The sequence below is a fragment of the Pelmatolapia mariae genome, linkage group LG10_11, assembly GCF_036321145.2.
Source record: "Pelmatolapia mariae isolate MD_Pm_ZW linkage group LG10_11, Pm_UMD_F_2, whole genome shotgun sequence".
In the NCBI taxonomy this organism is placed as follows: domain Eukaryota; kingdom Metazoa; phylum Chordata; class Actinopteri; order Cichliformes; family Cichlidae; genus Pelmatolapia; species Pelmatolapia mariae.
In genome coordinates, this window is record NC_086236.1 from 70,538,605 (window position 1) to 70,559,993 (window position 21,389).

At 38.3% G+C, this 21,389-nt stretch overlaps 2 protein-coding genes across 3 annotated transcripts; both read left to right on the forward strand.

The window, feature by feature from the left end:
- The first annotated feature begins 1,706 nt into the window (after window positions 1-1,706).
- On the forward strand, window positions 1,707-7,744 carry LOC134637072 (uncharacterized). 2 transcript variants are annotated; one of them, XM_063487404.1, is made up of 5 exons: window positions 1,707-1,898; window positions 2,232-2,339; window positions 3,340-3,489; window positions 5,666-6,268; window positions 6,407-7,744. In XM_063487404.1, the coding sequence occupies exons 1-5, from the start codon at window positions 1,853-1,855 to the stop codon at window positions 7,324-7,326; spliced, it is 1,827 nt and encodes a 608-aa protein (XP_063343474.1). In that variant the 5' UTR covers window positions 1,707-1,852; the 3' UTR covers window positions 7,327-7,744. The 2 variants fall into 2 exon arrangements, with proteins under 2 accessions (XP_063343474.1, XP_063343475.1); XM_063487405.1 differs by lacking the exon at window positions 1,707-1,898 and adding an exon at window positions 1,923-2,048.
- Window positions 7,745-7,890: 146 nt separating this feature from the next.
- Window positions 7,891-19,819, forward strand: notchl (notch receptor, like). The gene is made up of 11 exons (XM_063487403.1): window positions 7,891-8,267; window positions 9,370-9,514; window positions 10,242-10,574; window positions 11,898-12,109; window positions 12,354-12,678; window positions 14,044-14,219; window positions 14,884-14,945; window positions 15,207-15,330; window positions 17,135-17,232; window positions 17,416-17,747; window positions 18,861-19,819. The coding sequence occupies exons 1-11, from the start codon at window positions 8,216-8,218 to the stop codon at window positions 19,369-19,371; spliced, it is 2,370 nt and encodes a 789-aa protein (XP_063343473.1). The 5' UTR covers window positions 7,891-8,215; the 3' UTR covers window positions 19,372-19,819.
- The last annotated feature ends 1,570 nt before the right edge of the window (window positions 19,820-21,389 follow it).

Here is a 21,389-nt window from a genome sequence, read left to right on the forward strand (position 1 = left end):
TGAAAATCAGTCCAACAGCGACCCCGTGTGGCGAGGAGGTACAATTGCATGAGCTTTTTACTCTAGCGTTTTAAATGAACAACAACAGCTAGAATCACAGTAATTACATAAATCGCTTGGATATATATTTTTATACGTTCATATATTCATTCATTCATGCATTCTGGTCCCAGAAGCAATAGTAGACTAAATAGCTATGTATATTGTTTTTGTGATGTAGTTTTGATATATATTGTTTAATTATCTTTATTGGTTTACATTGAGTGTAAACCCATCCAATAATAGCCACATGAACCTCCTCTGAGGTCTTCCTCTTTTCATCCTGCCTTGCGGCTCCATATTTGTCCAACATATCCACAGAAGCAGTTGCCTGATTTGCCTGGCTGACAGTCACATGTTGTCTCTTGCCTGGTCTTGGACACTGAAACCACCAACAGAAACTTTGAACTCCCTGACAGCTTCCTTCCTTTCCCTTCTTTCCGGTTTGATGGCTGGAAAAAGCAAAGCTAAAAGTGTTCCTACTATTTTAGGAACCCTCTTTGTAAACCCCTGTAAATCACCTGTAAGTCCTTTATTGCATTAAAAAAAACCTGAGTTTAAAATGTAGAATTCTAAACTAATTCAAACTGGATTCCACCAATACAATATCCCTTTTTGTGTTTTTACTGTATTCTAGTTTCTATGTTGGGAAATATTTTCGAAATTTCTACTGCAGCAGTATAAAACATACTTTTGGGATAATGATTTCTTTAAAATGTATGCAGCATGTTTATACTGTAGTTCACTGAGGTTAACTTTGGAGGAAATGAAGCGTTTTTAGTACCTAGTAATCATAACTGTTAATTAAATCCACAGTAATCTGTTCAAAAGTAGAATGCTTTACTAAATGAAAAAAATCAAGCAAAGTCCATCCATTCATTTTCTTCTGCTTATCCAATTCAGGGTTGTGAACATGCAAACTCCATGCAGGAAAGCTCCAGCCTTGTGATGGATTTGAACAAAGGGCTTTCTTGCTGTGAGGTGCAAACCACAGTTGGTAAATAAAATAGGCTACTATGGTAAATAGATTTAGTTTCACCACTCAAAATATTGAGCTGAGAGCAGCCATTGAATAATTCTAATTTGAATCCTTATGTTGACCCATTAGACCTATTATTATGGAGAATGATGCTCTTACACTGTCTTTTTTCATAGCAGTTTTCAGTATATAAAAGCATATTTACATGTTGTCAGCTATCACTCGTTTTAAATTCAGTGCACAATCAAGACATCGTGAGCACTGAAAACAGGAACATTATACATATCTGCCAGTGGGTTGATTAAAGCGTTTTAATTTAAAAATCACCACATTTAAAAAAGAAAAAGTAATAATCATTTAAGTAGTAAGGCACATTGTTGTTATTGTTCTTCTAGTGCAAACTAAAGCAGTTAATCTATTTGTAACCACAGAATTGAATTATATAAATTATTCTTGCAGTCAGACTTGCAGATGGCCTGCATCAGAATACTGTCAGAAGACCTTATGGGATTTGCAACAATAATATTCATTTTTGTTTCCCTTTGGCTGAAATTAAGGCGTAACTTTACACATATGTGATTCATACATTTGTGAAACTGAGCTCCCATCTCTGTTATAAACTGTCACACCAAAGTCACTTGTATGTACCCTGGAAAGCCTGGATGCGCATGCTCAGACATGGCAGCTGCCTGTGAGAAGCCCCTCAGAGCATACAGTTATGAACATTTAGCCAAATAAAAGTCGAGTTAACTGATTTGACTGCTGCGGAGTTTCGCTGCTAGAGCCACGATGGAGTAAACAGTTGGCAGCGGGGACATTTGTGAGCTGGTCTGGATGGAAGCGACGGGTTTACGAGACGTTTTCAAATGTATAACGCTGTGTAAGCAAACACGAACGCCAGAAATGTGTCGTTTTAAAGGTTTCAGCCTGCATGAAGGGTTAAGAGCTTAGCCAGATATACCGCGTTAGGAACAGCTTCTCGATCTGCAGTTTTTCCGTGACTCTCAGGCCCAGCAACGCCTACTTCTACGTAAGCTAAAACATCTGGATTTGGCCACATGGGTTTGTTGTGCACAGTAAACAGCTGCACTGACGGGGTTTCAGGCTGCTTTTAGTGATGACTTAAGAGGGGAAAGAAAGATAGCTGGAGAAAATGCGATTTTAAAATCAATCGTAAAATACAATAACAATTCTTTTCTTTTTCATGTTTTAGCTATTGCAGCAATGGAGGATATTGGTCTTCTTCCCAAACCCACCCCCGAAACCCCAGTCCACAGACCCACAGTCCCTGAGACTTTTGGGCAGCATCACATCCCACCAGGTGGGTATATGAGCTCATGCAATGTTTAATGAAATGTGAAAAATATCCGGTATTCACCCGTCCTAACAAGCAGAGGCAGACTTAAACAATTCACAAAATGTAACATAATCCCAGGCCACTCTGGTCACTGCTAAAGACTTTAATGATATTATTGGAATGTTTAAAGCAACTTCAAATAAGAAATATAGTGTTAATAGTATATTTTTGTTTAGCAAGGATGTTACATTTCAAATGTGAGTGCTGGGAAGTGAAAAGGGTTTGTTATCTTTAGTACACAGTTTGTGTTACCAACATGATATCAATGTTTCATATTCAAATATTCCCGTGGGGCACGAGTGACTATTTACCAGTCACAGAACACACAAATATACAAGGTAAGGCACAAAAAATGTGTTTGCATGTTTTACACTTTTAAATGATTATTTTTTATTCATAAGGGTCAATGTCAGTGTCTATTTGATTATGGTTGATTAGTAGCTTCTGAGTATCTGGGGTTTCACTTCTTTGTTTCTCATTTTTGTTAATATTCTTTTTTTTAGGGTTATTTCTGTATAGTCTTGTGTTTTTAACGTTTATTGATTCATCCCTCCAGCTACCTGTTCCTTGTCTTTGTAGCCCTTGTGTTTACAATGTAGATGTATAGATGTCCTATTTTCTATAACTTGTCTTGTGGATTCTGGACTGTTTATCACCTGGGAAATCAACATTAAAGCTCATTTTGAGTTCAGTTCCTGCCTTCTGAGTTTGAGTCTATAAATGACTCAATAATCCACAGAGCCATTGATACAAGCAAACACGGAGTATATTTAAAAACAGAACAAAACAAAGCTTCATACAAACAGACATATTTACTGAACATGAATGTGGGCTACAACAATGTAAAAATAGGCTGTTGATGTGTGCACAATTACATGTGGAGACTATGGGGAGAGTTACTGCTGACAGAATTCTGGACAGTCAACTCATTGCTGCTTGTTACAGTGTATGCTTCTCTACACAGACCACCTGCATGTCGGTGATGCAAGCAGGAAATCTGACATGGACAAAGATGGAGTGGGTAAAAAACAGTCCCACTCAATGACAATATCTGAGCAGCAGATGATCTCCCAATTTCCTGTACATCACCAAGCACCTGTGAGTGCTGACACTAGTAAGTCAAATCACTGTCAAATCACTTTTTTTATTGTCACATCACATGTGCAGGTACACTGGTACAGTACATGTGAGTGAAATTCTTGTGTGCGAGCTTCACAAGCAACAGAGTTGTGCAAAATACAATAATGTAAAACAAGCAAAATATAAAAATGGCTAATCTAAAAAGTAATAAATATATGTACAATATGTACAGATAAGAGTTAATGTACATCCACCTTTACTTGGATGTACAAGTGTGCATGCAAGTATTTGCCTGTGCTGCTGTTTGTGTGTCTATTGTTGCATCTCTAGTTTTAATGATTACCATCTATGTAAATTACATGGATGTTTAGGCTGGTAGTAATAAATAAAAATGTCCTTGTGTGATAGTGATACATGATGCCTGGTATTTGTGAATTGACCTGTAACAAAAAATAAACTAAATTCAAACTTGCGCATCCAGTTCTTGTTTTTTAAAGTCATAAAGATGTATTCAGTACAATCATTTGCCTCTGGAAAAACAATGGTTCAAAGAAATTATTAAAATTTATGGATTAAATAGAAGTATATTATGGATTGGTAATGTATGGTGGGGGGACAACTGGTATATATACGGACATAAAAAAAATAAAAATAATTTTTGTTACAAATATTTCTGTCACACAAGGACATATTTATTTATTAATAAAGTTATTATTTATTAAAAGTTAATTTTGTGAACATTCAATTGATATTTTTATTATTTTTTTAATTTTCAGTAACACCGGTGCAGCATAAAGAAACAAACAAACAGACACACACAAGAGAAAAAAAAAAGGCCACATATATGGGAAGAGTTCCAGAAAGGGGGGGGGGGGGGGAATAAAAGAATAGGGTAAATATGACATATATGAGTATGTCATGGGTCCAAAAAGGACCGGATCTGGAAGTACCCAGGTGTACCCCAGATTTAGACAACTGCACTTGAGTACAGTTTTTCAGCAACGCTGAGCTGCCAGACTCTTCCGAGGATCCTTATTTGCAACTTTACTGGACTAATTATTTATTATAATAATATTTTTATAATTATTCTTGTTATTATTATTATTATTATTATTATTATCCATTTATCCATTATTATTTAATATATATACTTTTTATACTTATATAGTTAAATTAATTTGGGTCAACAGAAAAGTCAGCTGCACCAGCGCCACCGGGCCTAGAGGCCCCCCAGAAATCCGTGTATCACTCGTACTTCCAGAACCTTACAAAAAGTCAGATCTTATGGGTTTAACATATTCGGTCCATTTTGACCATTGCTCATAGAACTTCACTTTGAATCCTCAAAGTGAATGATAGTTTTTCCACGATGTAGATTTCGTTGACTATATTGATCCAGCCTCCTGTGACGGTGGTTCAACCTTTAACCATTTCCTTGTAATGGCTTTTTTGCTAGCAATCAATAGAATTGCCAACAGTCTCATATCAGACTTCTTCCAATTTTGCGTGTTTACATCTCCCAAATATATACACTGAAATGAACAGGGCATTTTAGATCCATAAACATAATTTATATGATTACACATACAGGACCAAAATGACCTTAGTACATTACATTCCCAGAAGATATGATAATGGTTAGCCCCAGAGGTCCCACAAAGCCTCCAACATGAGTCGCCACCTCCTCGGTACCTTTTTTGAATTGGTGTAATAAAACATCTCACTAAGTTTCTCCATCCAAACTCTCGCCATGTATTGGAGACTGTTGTGGTCCACTGCAGTTGGCACATTTTTACCCAATTTTCACTAGGGATGAGTACATTGCCCTCTATCTCCCTCTCTTAATGTATTCAGAATTGGTCTCTTTGCCGTGAACATTCAATTGAAATGCTTCAGTGCTATCAGAATAATAATAAGACCAATAAATATCCCCAATATTTCTGAGAAAAGATTTTGAGGGTTTAAACTTGAATGATTGTAATTTGGAGATAAGATATTTTATAGATTTTATACTGTTACTAAATGTCCTTATATATGTTCAAGTGCATTTTGTTATTTTTCTGCAGACATTTAAAAAAAAGCTGTAAAATGCTCATATTTAAACACTGCTGAAATATTTTTTTGGAAGTCTGAAAAATCCCAGACCTCCAGTGCTAGCAATGAAAAATAACAACAAAGATGTTTTTCTGTTTTTTGATCTGTTTCTACAGCACATCTTAATACGGTTGCCCAAAATGGAAACACCAATTTGGATAAAGCAGGCGCTGTCAGAAAAATAACCAAAGCCAAAGTTGCAGATCCATTAAAGTGGAAGCAAAACAGGCAGAAACAGCTGAGGATGGAGGGAAAATCATATGTAAGCAAATGCAAGAAAGATGGTGAGATTGTAACCAAACACCCAAGAGCCATAGGACCAAGATGCACCTCGGATGCATGCAAAAAAGCGACAAATCGGCTATGTAGTGAAATTACTGAAGAAACAAGGAAGAAGGTGTTCAATGAATTTTGGCAGCACATGAACTGGGCTCAGAGAAAGCTCTATGTAGCAGGACAAGTCGACCGTGACCCTGTAGAAAGATCTCGGGCTGCGGGGTTGCCTTCAAGGAGATCGGTGTCACTTCGTTATCATTTGATGGTGGATGGCAAACGGACACAAGTATGTAAGAACATGTTCCTGTCCACACTTGGGATTGGAGAATGGTCTGTGCTCAACTGGGCAACAGAAAAGACTGAATCAAACAAAAGCAAGTCAGAAAAAAAGCCAGTTGTGACTGCCCGTCCTGTAGACAGCAACACTGCATTAGTTACTCAAGGTGAGTTTTTTTTTCTTTGACTGTTTATCAGTTACTTTATAAACTCGTAGACCTGATTTACGCAAGTTTTGGCAGAAGCAATGAGGTATATCTCAATAATGATACGTGCATGTTAATAAGGTTCCCATGTTTTTACAGAACACATGAATGCAACTGACAAAGACAAAAACAGGCCACCAGAAAAAGAGGGGGCAATCCGAAAGAAATCCAGAGTTGCTAAACCACTAACATGGAAACAAAATTGTCAGAAGCAACTCAGGATGGAGGGAAAACCATACACCAGCAAGAGAAAGAAAGATGGCGCCACTATTACTAAAGCTCAAAGGTCAATGGGGCCAAGATGCACATCCAGTGCCTGCAAAAGGGCATCGAACCGTTTTTGTGCTGACTTTAGTGACGAAACACGGAGTGGGCTGTTCACTGCTTTCTGGCAGTGTATGAACTGGACTCAGAGGAAGGTCTACGTGGCTGGGCTTGTGGACTGTGATCCGGTGGAAAGAACCCGTGCACCGTGGACTCAGTCTAGAAGATCAGTCTCAATGAGATATCATTTGATAGCAAATGGCGATAAAAAACAAGTTTGCAAAAAAATGTTCCTCTCCACTTTGGGGATTGGAGAGTGGTCAGTGCTTAACTGGGCCCAGAATGCCTCCCAGCTAGACGATTCGGAGGAGAACAGTAAGAAGCGAATGCAGAGGAAATCCCGTAAAGCTTCAGAGCATATAGTCCTGAAGGAGTTTCTAGAGAGTTTACCAAAAGTGTCATCTTCCTGTGGTGGAACGTCCATCTCTAAGCTCTGTCTGGAGCCAGTCTTCTCAAACATGTCCGAGGTCTACAGGTACTACTACAGCCACTGCGTAGATCAGAAGACAGCGCCGCTTTCACGCCAGGTTTTCTGTGCTGTGTTTAAAAGAATGAATTTAAGATTGTGTGACTCCAAAAAGGACCAGTGTTGTTCTTTTGGTGGAACTGGAAACTTGTTTAACGAGCTTTGGGAGGAATACTGCATGGAAAGAAGAGCTCCAGCGCAACAACCTGAGAGAGTCGGTGACCCGTAGACCAATGTTGGTGTTTGTTGCCATGTTAATACCAACTTTGTATTATACACCGTTTGTTTGAGACTTGATGGTGGATCCTTCTTTTATATTTGCACTTCTTGAAGCAGTGTAGTTGTCTCGATGTAGCTGAAACAATTTAAGCACTACGTTCATTTTGAAGCCTCCGAGTGGTTCGTGTTATTTGGAGCATCATTTTGTTAGAGCACAACAAAACTGCTATTCTGTCGTTTCGATATGCATGATGTAAAAGGTCAACGTCAACTCAAGTGTCAAAGTTGATATTTTCCCTTGTGAATTAAATGTGAACAGCTACCAGAAGCACTTTACAGAATTCTTTCAAAGGCAGAGCAGTCACAGTCAAGCTGTTAGGACTCCGCAGATGTGTGTATGTGTGAAGTCATCAAATTCAAACCAATCTGTCTCGTCACGCCCTGCTGCTTTTTACACAATATGAAGTAACGGCTCTCCCAGCAGCTCCCTGAGTCACAGTAAGAATTACAAACACACGCATACACACAAATACGTGCACACATGGTTATCGCCCTTCCTTTTCTTCTCCACACAGTGGCAGGAAGTTGTCCAGATATCCGCAGGGCCCTCTGAAAAAAGAGCGAGTGAACAAAGTGGGCTGGGTGGTGGAGTTGGAAGGTGTTGGTGGCAGCGGTGATGGGGATTTGGTGACTTCACTCACAGTTAACTATTCATTGTGAGCAACCGGGCTGCAGCTACGAAAGAGCTACAGCGTCTTTTCAGTACGTGAAATAGAGAGTCTCATCTGAGCTTTGGCACATCAGAAGCAGTTTGTAGTGGAATAATACCACACAGCTGGACTGGAGGACGGCTTTTTGAGAAGAAGGGGCCAGCACCTGGTGACCGGGACAGCCTGAAGATGATAGCTCTGAGGACGTTTGTTCTTCTGGCACTGAGCTTGACATGTCAAGGTGAGTTACCCCCCCTCCCCATTCAAAGAGATTGCTTTTTCTTTGAACCTACATGAAACACACCACCTGCTCAGTGAGTGACCAAACTGAACCCTGTGGCTATATGTCATGATCAGAAAGTTCATTCTGAAAGAAGAGTGGTTTAAAATGCATTCAGTTACAAACATATTTCTATTTCTTTCAATCTGTAAAATATTTATAAGTTTACATGGTTTACAAACACACTTGTGTCAAAATGTAGTTCATAGTTATTTCTTCAGTTTTGTTAAAGACAAAATGAAAAGTGTTTTTTTTTAATGTCAGCAGTATATATACATATTTTTTTAATCTTCCCTGGCCCAGTTTTGTAAAATTACTCGTATCCAAAAGACTCCCTTTGCTGGCCGAGTGAACATGTCTAATTACAGCTCTATTGTCTATGCTTTTTTTTTCTACCATGACTTTATGGTCCCGCACACACCTGCCAAACCCATTGTCCAACTCCATCACATTCTTCATTGCCAGAGTAACAACCTTCGACCTTTATCAAGTTCCCGACCCACTCCATTTCCTGTTTCTATTCGTTTCTCCTGGAAACTTCCTGTTTGTGTCAGGCTCATTTCCTGTTCCCTTTAACAGTACGAATCAGGAGCCACCTTTTATGGCTTGACCTGCATTGTTATGAAAAGCTGCTAATGGGTCTGAAACAATGAGTGGATTGAATTTGTGTGTGAGCTGGTCTGCAGATAAAAACAGAGAAAACTGCTTGTACAGTAATTTTATTTTCTGCAGCTGTGCATAATGTCTGGTTAGATAAGCTGAAATTTAGGACCTCGGATCTATTTTACTGTCCCAGAAAATAGTAAACTGGAGAGCTGTGGAAGTTTATTTACCTGTGACATATCTCACTGCTGATAAAAGTCACCTGCAGTTTAAAATACCCATGTGTGCTTCATTCGTGGACAAAATATAAATTAAAAAGTAGATCTACAAATACTACATCTGCAAATACTCTTTAATTTAGTGAGGAATACTATATTCATGCTGTGTGGTGTAGTGCAGTTTTTTGTTGTTGTTGTTTTTTTGTTTTTTTCTAAAGTTTAATATGCATCTGTCTCCACAGCTGCATCTGGTGATCCATGGGGCCACTGCCCGGTGAACCGAAAATGTAAGGAAAAGTTCGCAGATGGGTCGTGTAACAGAGAGTGTACGGACCCCGAGTGTCTTAGAGACGGCTTTGACTGCCTGAAGGACAGGGTTCCCTGCAAGTAAAATACTTTTGTTCTTCTTTTCATTACAGCCCTCTGACTTTCAGAGCCCTTACAAATATTTTTAACTTAGTGATAAATTCAAAACAGATATAACTTTGACATATATATAAATATAATTTTTTTCAAAATGTTTGGGTGTAGGAACAGATAGATTAACCATATATCATGAAACAAAAAGGTAATAAGATAGTGACGCACTAAACAGTCATAACAGCTTATTTATGCACTGTATTCTAATGCTTCTTATAAATATTTGATCAACTAAGATGTAGTTTGTGGCTCTGCTTTTTAAACTGAGGTAATATCACCAGTTCTTCTTCATCTTTTCCTCATTTTATTGTGGTAATACGTTACCTTTTATTTTTATGTTAAAGAAAACCTTATGGAAAAGAAACTGGGCCAAGAAATACAAACAATCAATGTAATCTAAGAGTAAAACCTGTTGATTATTACTTTTATAATCATTTATGGAGGTTTAGTGTTCAGTCTTTAAAAAAAATGAAGCTATAAAAAAACACTAATATAAACTACAATACTAAAGAGATGCAGGCAACACAAAAGTATCTATAAAAGTAGAATAAATGAAAACATTAAGTAACCTTAATACAAGTAGTCTGTTATCTGTTCAGTAACTGTTCAGTATACCTTGAGTTGAGATTATTTCTTAGATCACCTATTCTTTTTTGTTTTGTTTTTTTTCTCCGCTTCTCATCATGACTCTCAGCCCGGGCCACATTCACTACTGCCGTGATCATTTTGCCAACTCCCTCTGTGATCAGGGATGTGATAGCGCGCCCTGTGGGTGGGACAGCAGCGAATGCTTCAAACACCAGAGCCCCGTGTGGGCTAAAGGCACCCTGATCCTACACACTCGAATCCCACATCAACGTGGCGCCTCCTTCAACAGCTCCGTGCTCTGGGCACTCAGCGTCCTCCTCCTGTCACCGCTCAAGCTGAGAGACTCCGTGCCCCTCGCCACCACCAGGAATTTGTTTGACTTTAATGCTCAGGAGCTTGCCAACATGCTGGCGCAGGCGTCACCAGCAGACTCAGATGGGTGGGTACTGAGACAAATGTTTCTGGCATTGTGATTAGGAGTTTCAAAAACAGTGCATGTTCTTTGTTTAACCTTTATGTAACAAGAGGCATTTTGGCCTGGCAACATAAAAAATTTAAGACAAAGCAACACAATAATAAGTCTAAAAATATGCAAATCAGCACCACCACAAGGAGTAAGTGGCCCTGTCAAGTCCTGTTCTAATTAAAATGTTGATATTTGGCACCAGAGTATCGATAACTGTATTACAAAAGAAAGCAATATTATATTTTTCTTACTCTTACCCTTGGCATAGATATCACTCTGTTTAAATTTGTCTTGTAGACCATCCAAGAGCCTGAAGCTGAAGAAACTGAGGCTATTTTTCCTCTTGTGATTTCACATAACCTTATTTGTGTAAAATAAGATTACACAGCAAAAGTAAAATTATTTAGAAATATATGTGTAAAAATACAAAAATATACAAATGAGCTTAGAGTTTAGAGTAGAATTAATGAATTATCCATTTGATTTCAGTTAGAGATTAGGCTATGTGTTAGAGATGTAGAAATCTGTAACTTTAAATTTGTTTCTATTCAAAAAAATCAAGTGTTAGATTTTAGCTACATAGGGCAAAATAGCATATCCCATTCCCCAAATAGCTGTGGTTAGTCTTTTAGGTGATTTACAGTTATACTGTTTTCTAAACACAGGCACAGTCAATTCATTTCAGTATCAAGTGCAAAAAATAAGACATGCTTGTTTTCTGCTTTAAATATTGGAGTAGTTAGTAAATTCGTTCACATGCTTGGTTTAAATATTCTCCTCCCTAAATTTTAACTCCTAAAAATATATATACAACAGAGTAAGTCTGTGTTCCCACTTCTTAGATGCAATCTTGTCACTACACTCTCTTTGTAAATGCCCAGTTTTTGGGGCATAGTGTGTTAGTAAATCTGGCCCTTAATCTGTATAGTTAAGACTTGTACATATTTAAGGCAAATAAAGTAACTGGGAAAGAAGATTCACAGAAATGTGAAATTCCATATTCTCCATAAAAGTTTTGGATCATTGCGCATTAACACAATTAAGACCAAAAAAAGTGGGCCAAACATAAAACCTTGGGGAACTCCATTAATTACAATAAGCCAGTCATAATTGAGCTTTGTAGCTTTATTTGTTTTGAAATTATCTTTGTGTTTTGTTTTCTTTCTTTAATTTATTTTGTTGAAAGAGTATAACTTTTTGCAAAGGTAATTTTACCCATGCGAAAATACATATAAAACAATTCTCAAAGATGACATACATGTTTTTTCCAATCATTTCTTACTCTCTTTTTCCTAGCTCCCTCCTTTTCCTCCAAGTGGACAACAGGCCATGCTCCCGTTCACCCTCTACCTGTTTCCCTTATGCAACCGAGGCCGCAAATTTCCTGCGTGCTGTAAAGGAACTAAAACCTACCTCTTTCCCCAACCTCTCAGAGCTGGATGCTGTCATCAGCATTAGAGGTGTCCGAGAGGAAATAGGAAGCAGAGAGGAGGAAAAGGAAGTTGAAGGTAGGCTCACATGTCCTGTCTCCCACACACGCACATTTCCAGCTTTGAATTTCATCCAAACAAAACACTATAAAACACCTTTGTGTTTCCAGTGTGTACATTTTGTGCAGATTTTCAGATTTGTTGATGTGTTTCATATTTCAGATATAAATAGATACAAGCAAAAAGATAAAAATGAATCTTTTTCAAGTGTTTTTTTTTGTCTTCATGTCTTCTTTTATTGTTTGAATTTTTTCATTTAAAGAGCCGACTCCTGCATGGCTTTGGGCCGTAGTTGCCATAGCTATTGGGCTTCTGCTGCTGCTGCCTCTCGTTATAATCCTGGTGGTGAGGAGGGTGAGGCAGCAGCGGGCAAAGAGGAACGGTACTGACAGGGTGCAGCACCGGTCTAAAGTCACCGACAGTGAGAGCAAAGCCAAGGCCTGGATACAGCATGCTACACACCAAGAACAACGGGTCAGAACCAGCAGAGAGAAGGATAAGATCAGCTTGAAGAAAAAGAAAAAGGCCAAGGAAGCAGAAAAAAAGAGAAGGAGGGAACCGCTAGGGGAGGATGCCATGCGAATGCGGTGAGTGGAGCTCATTTGAGAGGATGTTTGTCTGCCAATCTCCGGAATGATGTCATTGCATTCAATAACAAGAGAGTGCTCATCCTGTATAATTATTACAAAGGCTGAATGTCAATTCACTTTCACCCTGGTACATTTTCTCATCTAATCCTGCCCTGAAACACAATTCCCAGTTTCTTAAAGGCAGGTAACCAGTGGTTGGTGAAGAGTAAAACTAGACCATGTTGTTCTTACAGGAATTGCTGTAGGAATTGCAGCAAGCAGAATTTTTAATAAAAGAGCTACTAAAGGAGTCAGGAGTTTTGAAAAGAGCTGCCAGTTAAGTTTCGGTAACTGTTTACAAGATTTCATTTAAAAAAATGTCTGTGTCTGATATGTAAATAACAAGTGTTTAAGATGTTTTTTCTAAATATAGAAAAGAATTCATATAATCAGACAACTGCTTTTTTAATTTTATTATTTATGATATTTTGATTTTCACAATCCCCTTTGTGAATTAGCAATTTTTTTTCCCTGTACAACAGATAAAAAAATCCGATTTAGATGCTTACCAAGTTTTGGTTCAAAATAGCAGGCAAAAAAAGAAATACTTTGTTAGGTGAGGTACGGAAATATCTGATAAACAGTAAAACATACATAAAGTTAAAAAACATCATAGGCACACACACACGCAGACACACCAGTCATTTATGCATTTATGCATGCACAAATGACAAAGTTTTACAAAGAACTTTGTTCCTTGCAGAAAACAAGTTTTGTCCATGACTGCAGTGATTTTACCTTCATTACATAATAGTGATGAACATCAACGCTTAAATGATTCCCATCTATGACTAATCATTTTAAGTAATTCAGCTGTGAACATGTATCATCTGCATAACAGTGGGCTTTAGATACATATATATTAAAATATTATCATTCTATATTAGCTAGTTTGAGGATTTCTGGTTTTTAGTCAAGTTAAACATTGTATTTGATGTAGAAAATTATAGAGGGCATTTTTAAATATGTTTTAACTTATATATTTTCTACTTAAGTCTTGATTAACCTCAAAATATAATCAAAAACTTAGGTGAAACAGCATATAATCAATAACTGTACCCATAGTTAAGATATAGTACTGGGCTTATGGTGAAAACAGGAACAGTTAATATTTCTGGACCCCAGACATCCCAGTGATATCCACTTCATTTCTGCATGAATACCTTTGTTTCATATCAGCCGATCTTTACATAATATATTATTGTTCTTAATTGTGCTGAAAAATAAGAAAGTAAAGCAAAGGACATGAAAACACAATGTGCCCACATGAAAACCACTGCAGTTTTCAGTGTGAAATATCAAAAACTGTGCTTTGGTTTTCAGGCCTCTTAAGAGGGACCAGGATATAGGAAGTGACACAGACTTTACCCAGAGTTCAATGGAGGACCTCAGTGTGAGATGCTCCAGACGTCAAGACGATGCCTCCATCTGTGACCACAGGACCCAGGAGCAGAAACACTACCGTGCTGGAGCCTCTCAGCCCCGCAGAGCTATACAGTGTAAGGAAACATCAGTATTTTGTCTGAGTTGCTTGACTATCTGGCTTAGTAATCTCTATATACTACAAATTCTATTGCTGTAAAGAATATGGCAGATATTGTAATCGAATCTGTCATTATTCAACTGTAGTCACAAAATGCTGGTTTCTGATTGACCTCAGCAGCAGAAAAGATCACAGTTATGATTCAAAGAGCAGATATGTGTTTCCAGCTTCTCCATAATGTTTTTCATTTGATATTTTTGCATTTGATTGCTTTTGTAGTTGCTCAAAGTAAAATATTAAAGTAAACTTGGGAGCTTTATGCTATTTTTATCCAGATGATTATTAAAAATAATAATTAGTTGCACCTATAGGCTGAACATTTCACCACAGATGTCACACATACAAAGTTGAAATCCAAACTATATTCACTGTCAGACCCAGAATCACTCTATTTAGTATCTTCGGTATCTCACAGCTAAACTCACAGACTATTGTTGTAAAGTGAATAAAGTGATTAATAAAGTAAAGTAAAGTAATAAAGTTTATAGTAAAGCAGGATTCATACAAACACACTTTGCAGCACAAAATTGCATTTTGAGACATAAAATGTTCCATGACAACTATACATTTCCTGTTTTTATAATGTCCTTAACCCTGAAATGTTGCTCGCTTTCCCTCAGCTCCACCTAGAGGTTGGGAGAGGAATGCCATGCCTCCTCCTCTGCTCAGTCCTCCTCAGCAGGTCTGTTTCATTATGTCAATGTTTTGAGGAGCCATTATATGCCAGGAATTTAAACTGTTTTTGCCCCTGTGACTGTAGAGAGATTCTGATGGTGTATTTAGTTTCATGTTTTACTTAAGAAGATTTTTTATGTTTTGACTTTAGAACAAGATTTTAGAAAAGAAGGTTTAAACTTTTCTTTAAAATAAATTAAAAAAGGGCATTATGACAGAGTTTGTATTGATTATGTGTCTCATCATTGTGGTTTGGTTGTGTTGGCAGTCTGCAGAGTGGTGCGGCCCAGATGGGTCTGTGGTTCTGATCCGAGCAGTGCGTAGTGGGCTGGACAGAGTGGTCTTGGAGCTTCTGCGAGCAGGAGTGCCAGTCAACAATACAGATCATACTGGTAATGCTTCCTGGTCCCAGTTACTATCATGAAAACATGGCTCAACACCAAACCTAATAAACCTAAAATAGAATTTCAATCTAAATGTTTATTTCTTTAATATTTTGGTTTAAGAAAAGGTTGTAACAATGAACAAAATCCAAGCCATTCCAGCACACACACACAATATGGTCAAAATGACAAATATTAAAGCTAATGCTTCTAAAATTCTTTAACTATATGTTTAGAAACAAAAACAATGGAAAGATTAAAAGGTACCCGGTAGACAACGGTTCCTCAAAAGGTCTCTCTTTGAAATTTAATGGCGTTACAGCCGATACCTTTTGTGATGTCTCTCCAAACCAGAACTGTTGACTATCTGTTGATTCTCGTCATGGGATCACCAAAGTCTGTATATTTCAAATAACTCTTCAGAGTTGGACCACCAACTTACATTGTTTAGAGCAGTGGTTCTTACATTTCTGCCATGCCTCACTTTAGAGGCCAAAGTTCAATCCCCGCACCCCATATTGATTTTTACTTAAATAAACGTGCACATCGTCGGCACAGTGGCATCAGCAAACTTTTGTTTGTTCAGTAAACAACACAAACAATTCTTCACATTAGTTTCACTTCATCGTTTTTACCTGGTTGTCTATGCCCCCACGCAGTGGCCCCACACCTCACAGTGTGCAGTACAGGGTAATGCCACTAACATTAAGAAAAAGAACGTGTCTAAATGCAATATATGTTTAGACAAGAGTGAATTGAAGTTTAAATTTAGTTTATATAGCACCAGTTCAAAACAATACTTGTCTCAAAGTATTTTATTCTAAGAGAGAGACCCTCAATGATCATACAGTCAGAACTCCTGTTTAACAGGAAGAGACCTCTGGCAGAACCTTCCTCAGAGATATAGTCAAACATATGTTATCTTTAGGCACTTGGCAAAGTAAAAGTTCTGATATCTGTTACAAAAATAAACCTAGTACCTAAAACTACCGTTTAACAGGATTAAGCCAATGACAGAAGCAGGGCCAATCTCCCCTGACATAGCTGGGGTGCAACAGCACACAAATAACATACAATGCAAATCTTAAACACCTGCCCAGTGGTGAGCCAGCAGTTACAGACCAAAATCTCTGACCCAGAGATAGATGGAAGAAAGGTACAGAGAGATACACAAGACATGCAGTAGTGGTGTATCAATGCACAGTGGCTGAAAGAGAGGAATGTGGAGAAGAGCTGCTAGTGCAGTATGAGCAGTCTGAGCCTGTAGCAGAATAACTAAGAGAGAGGATGTCTGCCTCCTGAACCCAAACATGTACGGCTCATGAGTAAGTCATTTTTTTTCTGACACCTGTACACGGAGGGGTTGAGTAACTTGTAACTTACCCCATCTCTCTCACGTCCTCTTTTTGTGTCCCTCCTGTCCTGTCCTCTGCTGTCTGTGACCTCCATCACTTCCTCTCTCTCCTTCTCCAGCTCCCCTGCTGCCCTCCTCTGACTCAGAACAAAGTTAATGTGCTCTAGTACTTAAACTCAAGTCGATGGACATATTAGCTTTGGTGTTCATGCTTCCTTTTTTTACTTTTACTTTCCTTTGGGGCTCTGTGTCTCTATCTATCTCCTCCTGCAGCTCTTATTCTTCCACCTTTATATCCCGTCATCTCTTTTCCAGTTTGGCTGAGGCAGGTCATCCCCTGCCTTCATCCTCCCTCTTCTCATCCTCTGGGCTCGTTGTGTAATAGTTGTTCACTGGCTGACTTACTCCCTCCCTTCTTCCCCTGTCAACCTCCCCCTCCACTCACACTGTCTCTCTCAGGGAGATCAGCCCTGCACTGGGCATGCTCAGTAAACCACCTCTCACTAGCAAGGACCCTCATTCGCTATGGTGCTGCTGTGGACCTACAAGACAATAAGGTAAGCTCTGATGGATTTTCTCTAGTGTTAAGTGAAGACTTTTGATTGTGACATTTATTTAGTATCACTGTTGTTTATAGTTTTGAATTGCAAACAGAAGTAACATTTATGTTTGAATTTCTGAAGCATTAAGTGTTCATAAATATAAGTAATGTGTGGCATTCCTGATTATTTCTTTGCTAGGGCGAAACAGCACTCTTCCTCTCTGCCCTCCATGGCTGCTATGACACTGCCAGACTTCTTCTTCTTCATGGTGCCAATCTTGAGCTGCACGACCGGAGGGGACGCCGGCCAATTGACGTGGCCAGAGAGGGAATGCGTCACCAAGTGCTGGAACTCCTGTTGGCTCATGAGATCCAGAGACGACCCATCCCTGTGGACACGGGAAGCGACATGATGTGGGAGGAGCGCACTCTGATGTACTCACCGTGGGTGGGCTCACAAGGTCTGCCTGGAAGAAGTGCCTCCTTCTCTGGTATCATAGGGCATCGGGATATGACCCCACCAGTACAAAAGTAAGATTTTGGAATTATAAGGCTGATCAAAGTATAGAATTTTTTACCAGCCTTATAGCTAAATCAACAGGTTTAGCTAGATAGATAGATGGATAGATACTCTATAGGCTCTAAAGGGGAAATTGTTGTGTTATGGCAACAGGGTAATGTATTCGAGTCAGTTTTATTCATATAGCACCAAACCATAACAGCAGTCGCCTCAGGGCGCTTTATACTCCAAGGTAGAGTCCCTATAATAATACAAAACACCAACAATCAAACGACCCCATTTGAGCAATCACTTGACAGCAGTGGGAATAAAACCTACATTTTAACAAATATTCCCACATGTGCATAGTAAGGGCCTGGTAATGTGAGATAATATGTCATAAAATAAAATAGATAATGATTTTAACACATAAAAAACAAAGAAAATAAAAACAAATGTGAATATCTCGTATAGTTATAGCTGAACTTCTTTGGGGATTCATTCGATGATACACTGAAGTCACAAAATTAAAGTTTTTAGTTGATTTTTCATCCAAGATATTGTTAACATAGACTGTACATAAAATATGGCCACTGTGCGTCAGTGTGAATGTTTTGGCTGTCGCCATCTTTGTTTTCTTGGAGTAAGAAATGACAACATGGGTGAAATGCTAAGTTATCAGCTAACACCTGCTAACTTGGTTTAGCCAGGTGCATCCGTGGCTGCATGTGTATGTATAAGTTCTTTGCACCAACAGAGACACCTAGAAATTAGCACTGAGTAAAATAGAGATAATATATTGCTGTTTCAGTCACCAAAACTGGCACATTAATATTAAAATTAATATTTTATTAATGTAAAAGCTTCAAATTTAACGAGTGGGACATTATTTTATGTAATTTATGAATTTGCAGAAGAAAAAATGAAGATGTAGACATTCATTTGGACATAAGCTTGTGTTAACCAAGACCTTATTTCAGGCTTTTACACCAAAAACGTGAAGTCTTTGATGTCCATACCCAGAACTGCAAAAATACCAGTTTTTTCCAGTTTTAAGGATTCATTCCTGTAGACCTCTATTAGTTTTTTTTTGTTTGTTTGTTTTTATGCTGTCTAAAGTTATGATGACCTTCTTGTCTTGCCAGTGATTGGTCCATGGGCCGAGTGCAGTACCCTCCTCCTCAGAACTGGCGACCCCAGCTCAACCAGTCAGCAACGGCTCTCGTTCCTCCACGGGTCATGGGCCGCTCCCCTCGGCCAATCAGCACCTTACAAGAGGTAACATCAGAAGACGAGGACCGTGACAGGCATCAGGAAGTCCCCAGAGCTGCCACGCCTCACTTCCTGTCCCCTCAGCCTGCCCCTCGGCAGCGTTCCTTTTCCTGCACCCAGCACGCACTGCAGCGCCGCTCTAGCGCCCACCAGCCAGAACCCAATTACCTTATAGTGTCAGACAGAGCACCCAATGAGCCCGTAGAGAGAGTAGTTGTTTCCCCTCCCACCGATGCTGCCACCCCACCAGAACACCAGCCAGCTGCAAACGGAGACAGTGCTATTAGAGTAGAGCAAGCAGCACTGGGTTCAATAAACTCGGAGCAGAAGTCCAGAAGTGAGAGGTTAAACAACATGACTGACTCCACACAAACAGCCCTGTAGGAAAGGAAAGGAAATTCAGCTTCCTTTAGAGACACCCAGTTTTAGTTTGTCATTCCGTGCAAAGCCCTAAGCTGGACTTTAATTGTTTGTATCCAGTGTTTCTTTGCCCATTGCTTCTTAAGTGGATTGGTGTCAGACTAATACACAACAGCATAGAGAGATATTCCTTCCCTTATTACCTCTTTTTTAATTATTTTTTTTAAATCAGCCTCATGTAAATAATTGTTTTCTTGTTTTGTTAAGATTGAGGGATACTGTTGTAAATGTTCTCTTATATGGCATGTTCAGATTTTGTAAATAATAAAATTGAACGTCTAAGATGAATTCTACTCAAATATGCAACAGCTGGTATTCATTGAAGAAATATTCAAGGGAAAATAAATGAATAACACATGCGTAGCTGCACAGAGATGTCAAGGATGCATGCAATAAAGTGACTTTTTGTTGACATGTTGTGGATTTTTTTTCTCGTTAATTTACATCCACAGTCCGCGCATTCTTAAATTATCATAAGTTCTTTATCTATCATATTTTTTCAACTCACGATCATCAAGCAGTAATGATAAAACCAGTCTTTGTAGAAGCAAGTCCTGCAACTGTGCAGCAGCACTCAAACAACTCTTGGTACTTGCACGGGGACTTATTTCTGCAGTCCCAAAAGCAGAATCTGACTGTTATTAAAAACGTGCGTCATCAAAGGCGATTCAGTTTTTATGGTATTTTACAATTATAGTGATTCTGGGAGCTGGTGGGGGTGGCGATGGAGGTTTTAAAATCTTATTTTGGAACAAAGTCGGCAAACATTTTAAGCAGTTTTAATATAATTTTTATTGCTGACTCTGTGCACGCAGTTTCATTTAATTAAATTAATTTTAGATTTCAGTTTTTGAGTGAAGATGAGATGTGCGAGGTTTTCACTGTTGCACTCAGGCAGTGATGCGTAAAACACTGGCCTCTTTCTGGTGACGTCCAAGGCCAGCAGCTACTGCTCCGAGGAAATGTCCTGCAGATATTCTGGTCTCATTATTTTTAAGTTAAATAATTATCAGATGAATGGTTCTCAGTACAGATTTCATTTATTTATTAATTATTGTTGTTATACGCGAAATTCTCCGTTTCCGTTGTTTGGCTACAATTGGAATTGTTTTGATTTCTACTGAGAAAAAGACAAAAATCGTCATTATAAAGAAACAGACATGAGACACAATCTTACAATGAGAAAATCAGGCAAAATTGTGGCAGATGAACATGTGATAAACTTTTTAATTTTTAAATCAAAACTTCGAATTTACGAATCTAAACTGGTTTTCTCCCGATAACCACTGAAATTAAGCTAAATGTCCGGATGTGTTCACAACAAAGTTTCTGCCCATAAAACGACCACAGGTAGGAACTAAAAAGAAATTCTGACAATGACATAATGATATGCCAATAAATCAGCTTAGGGCTGCAAATGGTGAAAATAATATAATGGAATTATTCCTAATCATATACACACACAGTAAAATACACAGTGCCCGAAAAGTCTGTTGTTTATTATTATTATTATTATTATTATTATTATTATCTTAAACATGGAATCTAAGAGTTTTTTTATTTATTGGCACAAACTGTCAAAAACACATCTGCCTACGCCAACCTGGTTTTGAAAAGGTTTATGAATTTGACATGATCTTTAATCAGCATGTTTCACTCACATATGAATCTGTAATTAAAGAAAGAAAACCTTTCAGAAATGATCATAAAGTGTTGGCATAATGAAACTTTTCATTCTTGACTTTTTTCTACTTTTAGAATTAAATCAGAACAAAAACTATTTTTCTGCTTTGTCATTTAGATGCTGTGTATCGCTCTCAGTTTGTTTTCCTCTTTCTTTCTTTTTTTTTTTAATATAAATGTCTTTCTTCAGATGAAGGAGCGTATTTGTGGGAAGACTGAATTAGAGTTGCGCTGACAGCTAAGTGTTAACATCCCGAAAAATAGCACAAGGTGTGCACGTCATTTACACTTCTGCATTT